This window comes from Lipophrys pholis (assembly GCF_963383615.2).
Source record: "Lipophrys pholis genome assembly, chromosome: 14".
In the NCBI taxonomy this organism is placed as follows: Eukaryota; Metazoa; Chordata; class Actinopteri; order Blenniiformes; family Blenniidae; genus Lipophrys; species Lipophrys pholis.
In genome coordinates, this window is record NC_137633.1 from 14842887 (window position 1) to 14855594 (window position 12708).

General features: G+C 40.9%; 1 protein-coding gene across 1 annotated transcript in view; it reads left to right on the forward strand.

Moving 5' to 3' along the window:
• aqr (aquarius intron-binding spliceosomal factor) overlaps positions 1–12708 on the forward strand; it is a 52242-nt gene continuing 39534 nt past the window's right edge. The window contains exons 1-15 of the mRNA XM_080480356.1: positions 1–94; positions 881–985; positions 1496–1552; positions 1782–1822; positions 1923–1958; positions 2068–2188; positions 2305–2445; positions 2865–2933; positions 3098–3198; positions 3321–3397; positions 4286–4350; positions 8575–8691; positions 8789–8902; positions 9458–9561; positions 12323–12425. Of these exons, the coding sequence (XP_080336482.1) occupies positions 902–985; positions 1496–1552; positions 1782–1822; positions 1923–1958; positions 2068–2188; positions 2305–2445; positions 2865–2933; positions 3098–3198; positions 3321–3397; positions 4286–4350; positions 8575–8691; positions 8789–8902; positions 9458–9561; positions 12323–12425 (1230 nt within the window). The 5' untranslated portion in view covers positions 1–94; positions 881–901. The remainder of the gene's footprint in view (positions 95–880; positions 986–1495; positions 1553–1781; positions 1823–1922; positions 1959–2067; positions 2189–2304; positions 2446–2864; positions 2934–3097; positions 3199–3320; positions 3398–4285; positions 4351–8574; positions 8692–8788; positions 8903–9457; positions 9562–12322; positions 12426–12708) is intronic.

A 12708-nucleotide genomic window follows, 5' to 3' on the forward strand; every position in this document is an offset into this window, starting at 1 on the left:
ATTCAGGAAGCCCGTCGCACTCGGCGCGTTGTGGTTGCTACATGCTGGTGATCGCTTCAACAACTTTTCTCACTGATGTTAAATAAACATTAAGGTTAGTGACTTTTACTCAGCACTCACTTTCGTGGCAGCATGCCATGGGACCGCCTGTAACGATATTATATATTTAGAAACCTTTTTATACACAGCTGCATCACAGTGCTAGCAATTAGCATAGCTCATTAGCTGCGTTATGAACATGTTGCACGGATAGGATGTTGATAATATCTATTTAGCGTAATTACATTATTACAATGGAGTTGAGCCTCAGTCATATCAATGAACACTACATATACTGCACTTTTAAGCCGAGCTGGATAACGTTTTCACCTCTCGCATGTTTTTAATCTCCACATTTATTAAAACAGTAGTTTCAGTTACGTCTTTCTCTATGTGTCACGGGAATGACTTCAAAATCTCACTCCTGGTCTATAAAGCTTCGAATGGTCTTTGGTTTTAATGAATCTCAGATTTATTTGTTGGAATATGAAACATCCAGACCCCCGAGGTTCTCGGGAAGAGGTTTCCAAAGTGTTTCAGAGTCAGAAGTAAACAAGGTGAAGCAGCTTTTACCCCCGTGGAACAAACTCCCTGAACACCTGGGAACTGCTGACACACTCACTTCTTTTAAATCCGATCTTAATACATTATTATTTGCTCAGGCTCGCCATTAAACAATAGATTTGACTTGTGTCTTAATAAAGATTTGAATTTATTTATTCTCATTTTTATGCCTTTCTCAGCCGCCTTGTTTGGATACATTTATTTTAATTTGGTATAAAGCTCTGTGAGTTACCCTGTGTCTGAATGACGCTCATTGCTTACTCTGTATTTATCGCAGGTGTCACTGAAGTTTGTTGAGATGGCCTCCACAGAGAAGGAGACCCCTGCTAAGAAGGCTGCAGCGCTGTCTGTTTCACAGATAAACGCAGAATATGTCACGCAGGTAATTGTGGGTTCAACTTTGACTGTGCTGTATGCTTTACTGGAGTAATGCCATAATTCACTGATTTATTTTAATCGGGCGAAATTATATATCATACATACAGTCATCCTGGGATTAAGTCAATCTAAAACAGAGAGGTGGTCTATCTCTGACTTGATACATCTTTGGTTTATGGGTTGTTGGTTTGCTTCATTTACATGTGTGCATGTTGATCCTCTTGCATATATAATTCTGTAAGATCATTCAGTTCTTTCATGTTTTCAAAGTGCTGGTTTTGTTTAATTGTCATTATCTCAGGCCCATTTGAAAAGCAGACTATCCTACAGAATTGTGTTTGAATTTACTTTTAGTTTCCTCATGAGGACCTGCCCAAAAATGTATTATGCCTGATTAACTAAACTAGAAACGGACAGTTTCAAACATTCACCAACATGTAATTATTTATGTTTATATCTTTTTCTATGTTCATAAATTGTGTCGAAACATGATTTTCTCATTTCTTGCTTTTAGTTGGCAAACAAATACTGGGCTCCACATGCAAAGAATAAACTACCGTTTGATCCCAAGGTGAGTTTTATACTTTTTGGTGTGTGTGTGTTTATTATTCTTAGTTTAACAACTTGATTGCCTCAAATAAATAATCAGTATACTTAGTGTATTAACAATCTGTCTTTCATTTATTTAACGGGATGAAAATGTTCCAAAAAGTGCAGCAAAGTTTGTCTCGCTTGGTCGTGTTTCCTTTCCTGCTCACCATTTTGATATATATATATATATATTTTTTTTAATCTCCAAGGTGATGGAGGATATTTATGATAAAGAGATTCTTCAGTCCAAGTAAGTTCATTTGTTGCATTTTTTTTCCTGAAATGTCTTTTCTAACCAAGCAAACTTGTTCGTTTGATTTATTTTCTTCTTCTTTTCATGTATTTTTCAGATTTGCCATCAGAAAAATTATGCTTCTTGAATTCAGGTGAAACATTTCAGCACCTCTTATATTCTCAACTTAAGAACATTCCACTCGAAAAGTGTCAACGCGCAATAAAATAGTGAATGTATTGAATCTTTGTGTTGTCTTTTAGCCAATACCTGGAAAACTACCTGTGGGTGAACTACACTCCGAAAGTGTCCAGCAATGCCTTTCTCATGTCCATCTGTTGTATCGTCAATGAGAAGTTCAGAGAAAACGTTCCAGCTTGGGAGGTAACAAAGAAAAATAGCCACTAATCTGTTTAGCCTAAATTTAATAAGCTGACTCCAGGGTATTATGTTCATATGGTTTATTTAAATACTGTGCCCATCTGCTTTACAAATACCAGGTGTTCAAGAAGGAACCCAGTCATTTCCCATTCTTCTTTAAATGTGTTATGGAAGCCGTGCTGGCAGGCGAGGAGGCTCTCCTCACTCTGAAGGAACAGACTGTTCTCCTTGTCTTCTTGGACCACTGCTTTAACAGTCTGGTATGTATCATGACGCCATATTCAGTAACATGACCAAATCTATGTGTCCAGAATAAGTTCAGACAAAGCAATGCCAAACAAAATGCATTGTGACACGTTCAAGATAGTTTAAGGCAATAGCCTGTAATGTCCACTAGGTGGCAATAGTACACAAGGCAGCTCAGTTTTGCCTTGCTCTGCCTCTTCACTTTCATAGCTGCATTGAACCACAGGGAAGCACTGCAGATGTCTCACTTTGAAATCTGCTGTGATGGCCCACTGCCCTTTGATTGTGTCCCATAAAGGCTTCTAAATATTTTAGTTGGAGACTTTTATAAGGAGCTGAAGTGTGATAAAAATCTGTCCTGCGCAGTGTTTTTTGACAACTCCCTCTCTCTCTCTCTCTCTCTCTCTCTCTCTCTTTGTGCTTCCTCCCTTAGGAGGTAGATTTGATCAGAGAGCAGGTGCAGCAGCTCATCTCTCTGCCTATGTGGACGTGCCTCTTACCAGTAAGACGTCAAAATATTACCCTAATTACGTTTGTGTGCTGGTTGGTGGCACACCAAGTAATGATGTTGTTTGATGATTTCACAGGAAAGAATTAGCTCCTTGCTGTCACACTAATCCTTTGTTCAACTGAGTGGGTCCTGATTAGTTTTTGTCATTTTCACAGTCCAGACTCCAGCACGAGCTGAAGAAGGTTCCAAAGCTGCAGAAGTTCTGGAATCTAATCAAGAAGAAATTTGATAAGATGGACGCGGAGGCAGCACAGCAGTAAAAATATTTTCTTCACTTGCTTGTTGAGAAGTTTTTGAAATACAGTTTTTATTTATTTTTTTCTTTATTCTTTGAGTTTCAAGACTTTGTCTGAATTACTTTCTTTGTGTCTTCCTCAGGGCAGTCAAGGAGAGGACCTTCCTCTCAGCTCTCATTAAAAAGTTTTTCGGAGTGCTCACGTCTATCCCCCCGACAGGTAAAAACAAAAAACCTCTGATTGGCCTCAGGATATCGTGCTCTCTTGCACAAGAGCATCTTAACAGACAGTGCCATGAACAAGGAATGATTGTTATATTTTGGTTATATTCTTATTTAGGAGAAGTTCATGTTGGTGTTTATCTTCAGTCAGTTATTTTTTTACAGTTTAATGTTTCTGTGTGCCTCTGAAACTTGAGTACAAATGTAGTTCTTAACATTCTATCTTGCCCGGGCCTTTTTAAGAGCTGGGAGAGTGTTAGATTCTGCCCCTATGAAATGCAAACAATCCTTTTCTCCTCACTGCTCGAGTTGCACCGCTTCCTCCTTATACTTTACGATTTGAGCAGCTGCCGAAGGAGCATGTGCTCCAGCTGCCGTGCAGCCACTGGCACTGAATCCTATGCTGTAATCCAGGCCGACATACAGGCCCCCCACCTGAATGCTAAAAACAGAATATGTGTATTTGTGTGTTTAGATAGAATTCAAACCTGACAGATTAGATTACAATCTCAAACCCAGCAGGAGCCACATCACTCTGATGCTTGCTGCATGCCTCAACTTTAAGCGCGCACACACACACACTTCCACACTTCCACACACCAGCATGCTTAATGAGGGCTGAGGTCCCAGCGTGCTGCTGTGCCGGCCATGCAGCCTCTCATAGTGACGCTCACGCACTCAGCATGTCACCTCAGTGTTGTCCACACGCGTTTGCTGTCCTCATGTCCTTGGTGAAAACGACTCCTCCTTCACACCACTCCATCCACCACATCCGGTCTCTCTTTGACCTTGTACGCTCACCAGATTGTGTTTTCCACTGATAACATCCATGTATTGATCCAAAGTGAAATGATAACTTTCTGATGCTTCCATCCGTTTTCCACAGGAGCTGTGTCTATGGACAAAGTGCATTACTGTGAGAGATTCATTGAGCTCATGATTGATCTAGAGGTAAGACGCTTCCTCCTCTCACAAAGACGACTCGGGAAATATTTCAGCCTTTTGCATTTGAGTTAGATCCATATCTGCTGTCTTGATGTCCACTATAAAGTCTCCACTGTCATGCTTATTAATGGTACCTTCATGAAGGAAGCGGTCTAGACCTGGATTTCTGCTGAGCCCATTTTCCGTTTGTCCTTCACATTTGGAACAACTCGGTTCAACAGACAGAATAAATGTCCAGTCACCGCTCCCCTCAGTTTGCCTCTGTCATTGTTGTCTGCAACTCTGTGCACTATTTGAGACAAGCAGACTTTGTGTATGGGAGAGGTTATATTCACCCTGATGACTTTTGGCATGTGCTCTGAAGTTTAATGTGCAGTGGCAGTTTGACATATTGGTAAGAAGTTGACATTAATTTTCCTTGAGGGATAACGAGTGTTTGACAAAACAGCTTGTAAAACGGGTTTCTATTATTGTTAATGACTTTGAACTTATTTGGGAGTGTTTGATCTGAAGGTTGAAATGTAGATCTTACCCGTGAAATACTCAACACATTGTTTTTAAAAGCCATTTTGAAACACTTGTCATTAGTATTATTAACTTTAATTTCTTTGGCTGTACAAAATGTCCTAAAGTTATTGTTCAAATATTTAAAATAAAAGTGATTGAGAAACAAAAATACCGCCCAGTCACAGCTGGTGTAAATTAGGCGTAAAGATCCCAATGCATAAAGACATGAACGTCATCTAATAAAGTGATTGGAGATCTTTGAAATCGTATCGTTATCACTACTTGACAGCATTATCGCATCTTTACCTCATTTTGTGTAGTCCCACGTTAATTATACAGGCGATCGCAATCTTAATCGAGACCCGTTTCAGACAAACATTCAAAATAACCTTTTGTTTGAAAAAGACCAACATCCAGTTTACATGTGTAGTAAAATAAGATTAACACAGTAAATTTAAGGACAAGTTTTAAATGCTACTAAAACATGAGTAAGCTCTGAAAAGTACTAAAATTAGATCCAGTTGTAAATTGTTTAAGGTGAAAGAAGCAAAGGGAATCTGGTAGTAGCTGTTTAAATATTTCTGTTTCTGATCTTTATTTCCGTTCTTTTATGTTGCTGTTCTTGGCCAAGCCCCTTTTATTAAACTTTTTCTTTTCTTTTTTTTTTCTCTTTTTTTTTTATCTCGGACCAGTTTTCCAGCCGATAAGCAGTTTTTAAATAAATATACAAGCTTCGGGATTTTTAATCTGCACAGTCTTCATAGAATTATTAACAAAACACACTTCTGAAGATCAGCCTGAGCAACACAGTGGGGATGTTCTCCCTGTGCATGTGTGCGATTTTCTCTGGCTACTTTATTTTCCCCTCCCACAGTTAAAAAGCTTGCACCCAAGGTTAATTGGTCATTCTAAATGTATCATAGGTGTGAATGTGTGTTTGGTGTCTTTCTGTCTGCGTGGGTGTGCGCAGCCTTTGCCAATAGTCAGCCATTCTGCAATAGATAAAGCAGTATAGAAGATTTGCGTGAAGACGTGATTAAATGTCGCCTCATATGGTCTGTTTTCTATCTGTGGTTGAATCTAAAGAGCGCTTTAAAAGCACGTCTTGGAGGGCGCAGCTTTCCTGCACTAGATTTATGTTCTGCATTGGGATTCATGATGCACTTCGGCTTTGCGGCTGAAGAACCGACTTGTAAACATTACGAGCTTTGATGAACCGTCAATACGTTGGTACGTTTAAAAAGAAACGATTAAGCAACGCCAAAGCTTGAGGTCGTCTTTCATCGAGCTCACCCCGCTAATGATGGCGCGAGCCTTCAGACCCAGTTTCACATGGAGTTGTTATTCCTGCCGCCGGAGCGGATCTCCTGTTACTAGCAAAGGAGCTCAATAGATTTCATCTGGCCGCCGCTGACAGGCCGGCCTTGCTGTTCCTGGCAGTGGCGAGTGGCCGGCCAGCTGACAGTCCCTAGAGACATCTCCTGTCCTTCAGTGCGATCCTTTTACAAAGCCTCAGTTGCATGAAATCCATACTTCCCCTCTCTGATGACGACCTGGAAATTAATGCAGAGAAAAGGATCCCTGTTATCATGCCTGTTTTATGCTGCCTGTCAGGGCTGAGTCGAGATCAAAGATGGCAGCGGGATATAAAGGTATCTATTCTCCCGGTGTTTAGGTATCACTTGCTGCACCTGCTGCCTTTGAAGAACCGTTTTCAAAGAATAAAATAGATAGTTCGTTTTGTTTGTGTTTTGCATTTGGGTAATCCATTTCATACTTCGGTTTCACAAAGCTGTTTTTCAGTTCTTCCAGTGTGGATCTGTAGGCATCGCTCACCCGCTCCTTCAGAATGCCGGTTCACCAACGTGTTCAGACTTTCTTTGTTATATTCCCACTGAGGCTGCCCTGTTATTTCACTTTGACAGCTTTCGTCTGTTCTTGCCTTCATGCTATGTTAACGTGCTCCAGACGGCAAGCAATCAAATAATAACTGTAGAGGCAGCGCCTTGCTGTCAGTTTGCCTTATGCCGTGTTTCAAAACAACCACAAGACAGGAAAAAGACACATATGGATAATGATACATACAGATGCGAGGAAGTAAAGTGGTTGTTTTTTTGGTGACCTCTGAGAAGTCCCAGCTCACCCAATACCTGTTTTTGTAAGTCAATTAATATTCAAAATATTAATCCAGATATAAGATGAAGCTTATTTATAAGGGCACTTTCACACCAAGTGGATCAGAGTTCCCCTCCTGGGATAGTCCACAACGTTAGTGCAGGTGGGAAACCTCATCCTCATCCGTGCTCTAGTATAGAACCAGGGAACTCTGGTCCAGCAGAAAACTGGACCTTGGTACATGAGCAAGTGACCTTGTGTACTGTGGGAAATGCCTGCGCACTATCCAGCAGAGCAAATGCAATAAATGGACCGAAGAGGGTGATGTAGAGCTCGTGGTGTATTTTGAGTAAGAAAAAAAGCCAACAGTCATAGCCGGAGGAAGCTGAGAAAATCAAAGAAATAGTTAGGAAAACATCTTGTGGGCAGACGTGGACTAATGGCAAGGTGACTATTTATCTAATGACTATTTATCACAGTTGGTTTTGGCCACCAAGAAGATCAATGATGTTTTTAAATTGCTCTGTTGTTTGTCGCTTGTGTGTTTTCGGGGGCGCCTGAAGCAGGCTGAATGGATGGGTTTCCATTTTCTGTCCTGGCCAATCAATGAGCCGGATCCTCTTCTTCCTTGTGCTTTTTAGTTTCCTCGTCATTGTTTTATTGGGAAAGAGCGCCCCCTCCACTAGCAGTTGTTGTAACTGCATGACCTTGTTGCAGCTTGCAAAAGTGCGGTGGCAAAGTGAACCAAGAAATTAACCAGCTCATTCCTTCTCCAGATGCAGATTTTACAGTTTCCCTGATACTAATGGAGCACCTTGTAAAAGTTAAGGCTTCTTTGGAGTGTGGAGTCACTTTCATGACATGGATTCTCTTTCAGAGTTTTGACTTTGTTGCTTCTTTTTGTGTGGAAAATTTGACTACATATCGTGCTGTAGCCCAGACTTATTGTATACATATTCCTTTGAGATACTCAAGACACCATCTTGTGGTGAAAACTTGTATTGCAGGACTAAATGAGCTGTGGCTTGTTGGAAAACTTGCAGCAGCACTTTACAGAATCATGTTTGATTTGTGATATCATGACTGTTGTTTGGCTTCATTTGATTAATTATGCTATGGTATACAGACCCTCATTAAACAAAAATGTATATTGCAATTTTGAATGATTAAAAAATTACCTTGAGGCTTCAAGGTAATGGATAAAAAACTTAAGAGCGGGAGTGAGAGTGTTCCCAAAAAAGAGAATTTGTTGCATGAAGCGGTCATTAACTTTTACATGCATATATGTTTCCTACTAATACACAGAAAAAATGTCACGATGACATATGTTGGCATATCTGATGACTTTAAAATGTCCATCATCACAATTAGATTAATTAGATTTAGTCATTTAGATATAACTACCGTGGGTATAAAAGGTGTGTGTTGCCAAATTAAAGCCTGTCTCTCATAGAAATAATTAAGGTGACATTAGTGATATTAATTCATTCTAGCTGCAGCAGGTCTTCTCTGGGAATTGCATGAATCATGAACGTGATGGCTGAATAGCGTGATTTTTAACATGAGCATGCAGCGCAGTACTGCTAACATGGTGTCCTGTGTGTCTAGGCTCTGCTGCCGACCAGACGCTGGTTCAACACGTTGCTGGACGACTCCCATCTGATGGTCAGCTGTAACCTGTCCAGCCTGAAGCTGAGAGAGAAGGAGGGGCACCTCTTCTGTCAGGTACAAAACACAACCAGACGTGCATGTGCAAAAGAAACAATGGCATATTCTGTAATTTTCATGTGTTTAATTTCTAAATGTCATCTCACATTTGCAGTTGCTGGACATGCTGAAGTTCTACACTGGTTTTGAGATCAATGACCAGACAGGAAATGCCCTGACTCAGAAAGAGATGACCAACCTGCACTATGACAAAATCACTTCACTGCAGGTAAATATACAGGAGCTTTTTAAAAATTCTTTCAAAGTGTCTTGCCGGTAAACTCACCTGCAGAACATTAAAATTTGGGACATGGTTGCTAGGCAACACGCGAGCACTCATTTGGTTAGATTAGACTTTGGCACAATCCCCAGTTATCTTACCTAAAAATCTCATCTACAAGAGGAAATTTTGCAAAATAGTGATTTTAAAATGCCAACACTATATCTGCAGATTTTAACATTTCACATTGTAACTACATGCTTTCTGTAGTTTTTTATTTACCACTCGTGGCATTTATTGAAATAATTTAGAATTCAACATTTTAACACTGCAGAATATAAGTTTTTGTTTTTACTTTTGGGGATTTTTGAAGTTAGTAAAACACAAAACATAGTTCTTGGCCATTTATATTGATCTGGAACTTCAGCAAAATCCTACATATTTGGTGTTGTGAAAAAAAAATTAATACCTGGAAAAGGTAAGAGATAACTTCGTCCATGTTCCGAGTTCTCATATTTTCCCAGTGATGGTTTGCATTTGTTTTACTCTCCTCTTGTCTTGCAGAGGGCCGCCTTCGCTCACTTTCCAGAGCTGCAGGACTTTTCTTTGTCCAGTGTGGCGGCAGTAGACACTCGAGAATCCTTGACCAAACAGTTTGGACATCTCAGGTAAATATAAATCGCATACCTAAATGACTGCTAATTAATTTGGTCGGCATATTTAGCGTCATTTAAAAAAATAATCTGCCTCATGTGCTTCTGATGCTTAGAAGCTCCATCCGACAATATAAAAAAAAGTGCAATAGGCATCTTAAAGCCTAAAAGTGCATTTTTCCTTTTAAAAAAAAAAAATACAAATTGATGTTAAAATGTAGACAAACACAGAATTGTCTTGCTCCTGTGTTGCACTGTAGCGGCACCACCACCGCTGCCTGATTTCCCTGCTAAACGGCTGCTAGTGAAGCCCTGAACAGGCAGCTGGTAGCAGCCAGAAAGAGGCACGCCTCATTAATTTAATCGATTTGCAGTGGCTTGAGAATAAACTCTTTGAACAGCTGTGTTTGTCAGATCATATTAGCTTGCCAAAGAGCCAAAAAGCGCCCTCACTTTGATGAACTGGCTCGTCCGCGTATGTGTGTTTTAACGTGCACACGAGTGGCTGGGAGGGAGAGCGCATTGATTCATTGCTAATTTGTAATTACTTCAAGGTCTAACCTTTCCTGGCGTCTGATATCATAATGACCCGTTAAAATTACCACCCGAACTGGCTGATTTACTCGATTGTTTGTACTTTGACTAACGTCGTTTGTCTCGGTTGCTCCGCTCGGTTTCCAAAACTCAAGACTTCCTCTTCGCTGTCCATGTGTTCACATCCATATTTTTTTGACTTCTGCGGTGGATTATAGACGCTTAAACCCCACAGTAAGTTTCTTTGAGTCAGGAAGAGGTTGATGAGCCAAGCTGAGCTGAATCAGGTAAAGACTTAGCTGAACCGTTTCATGTATTTCTCGGAAGCTCTGCTCCTTTTCCCAGAATTAGCTTTTTGAATATCGCAGGAACTTTATTGTTGCCTGCTCCACAACTGTCACCAAAGAGCTCCTGGGTGACTCCAAATATGCCGATCAGATTTAACGAGGCACTTTTCATCCAAACAACTCGCACTAATGCCAGTTTATTCCAGCAGTGCTACCCGTCGGCTAAGCTCCCAGTCACCCGCGGCTCTGAATTTATCCGCTAAGTCCCCCAAACGCACAAACGCAGCATTATTGCACAGCCTGCCCTCACTTATACACACTCATTCACTCACATGTACACCGACTCATCTTTCAGTCTCGCAAAACATGCCGAGTGTCATTTGAGGGCACAAAATGGGTGCGTGATCAAAAGCGTTGCTGTGAAATACGAGCGAAAACTGACGAGTCATTCAACACGAGAGGAAATGTAAAAATAATTGGCGTAATTGGTGTAATGGAGCTTTTTTTTTTTTCCACTGTAGTCTTGTCATCTGGAAGGATGTGTACAGATTTTTCATTCCGCTTTTCAATGAACTTAGAATTTTAAGCTGGAAACTTCGGAAAAGAAATGAAAAACGGTTAAAAGGATCTGCAAGCTTATAACGTCTGCATATTGAGGCGTCATAGATAAGATTTTAGACGCATTTTGTTTTGATTTTGTTGATTAGAAAATCTGTTTATAAAACAAGGGTGCGAGCGATGGTGTGGTGGTTAACACTCTTACCTCACGGTGCCAAAGTCCCCGGCTTTTAAATCTGTTTTGGGCTTTGGGGGCTTCTCTGTGTATGGTTGGAATGTTTTCCTTGTTTCCTCCCCGTCTAAAATCAAACATTGGTGACTAAATTCACCATAGCTGAAAATGTCATGATTGTTTGTCTCTCTGTGTTTGCTCTGTGATTGACCGTAAGTTTAATAAAGCAGATGAAAGGTGGATCAATAAAACTTTGGAGCTTCTCAGGTGGTTTGATATGAACAAAAGTGCTAACCAGACCAGTAAATTATACATCAAATGACCTTAATGAAATGGAGGTTTATCCAAACTTCTGGTCGCAGCAGCCTCTTTCTGGCTGAGTAAACTTATTGTAGTTTCTGTTAGATCTCCATCCCCACCTCACCCTGTCCGTGGCTCAGCTGTCAGCGGTGACCTGGTCCAGTCATCTCCATTACTCAGGAGTGAGTTGTTATGCTGCAGTTATTTTGTTGCTAAGGGAAGAAACGTCTACACGACCAATGCCAGGTCATCCACTGGGCCACCAAACTGCAACATTGGCAGAATTGCCACCCCACTGCCCAAGCGTGGCATCAAAGTAACCGAACGGATGCGCAGACACGGTTCCAGTTGGTCAGTGCCACGTGTGGCTGTCCAGGCCTGTCACAGCCTGTCCCGGCCCCGTCCTTCGCTGTGCACCAGAGCCCGCCTGTGTCACTGTGTGTCAGCCTGATTAAACAGGTCTGTATGCAGAGAGCCACGCCTCAGCTTTCCGAGACAGAGATGGGCTTTGATTTTCATAATCCTGTCTCATCAGGGCATCCCAGCTCCTTAACACACATGCTGACAGAGCAGGAGTGCAGTGTCAGAGCAAACACAATTGCCTTGTGCCGCAGTGCTAATAAGCACAGAGAAAATGATACGGCAGTGTAATTCTCTCACACTCAAAATCTCTCTCGGTAGGTCGTATCCAAAAATGTGCAAACTTGATGCACTGTCTCGACATATAATCTGTATTAAGCTGTCCCTGTCACAGATTCCATCTTCATTATCAGCATTAATAAACCATTGTATTTAGACAACAATTAATTATTACCCCGCGGTTGTCATCCCTGAGTTGGCTGAGACTTTCGGCTAAAAGCTGTAATCTGCAAATGCAGTTTTTCTAGCTGACTAACCCACTTGTTTCTCTATTTCTTTCATGCAGTCCCAACATGCTCCACCAGGTGGCCTCGTATCTGTGTCTGCTGCCAGAGCTGCCTGAAGGGCAGGACACCACCATTGAGAAAGAGGTTCTCCTTGAGTTGCTGGTAAATGTCATGTTAGCTTCACTTTCTGTTTAAGAATTTGAGTTTCTGATCACGAGTCCAGAATGGATGCTTCAATTATACAAATTTTAATTTGAAAAGCGTTTTTACAAAAGTTTTTACAGCTAACGCCATCTTTTTTTTTGTGCTTTCCTAAATTCAATACTCCGGGCAATTCATGCATTTTTCAATGCCTCACACCTTAATTGACAAAGCCATACATCAGGCATTGATTGTTTGTCAACCGACAATGTAAAAGATGTATAATTGGTGTTGTTGAATAGTT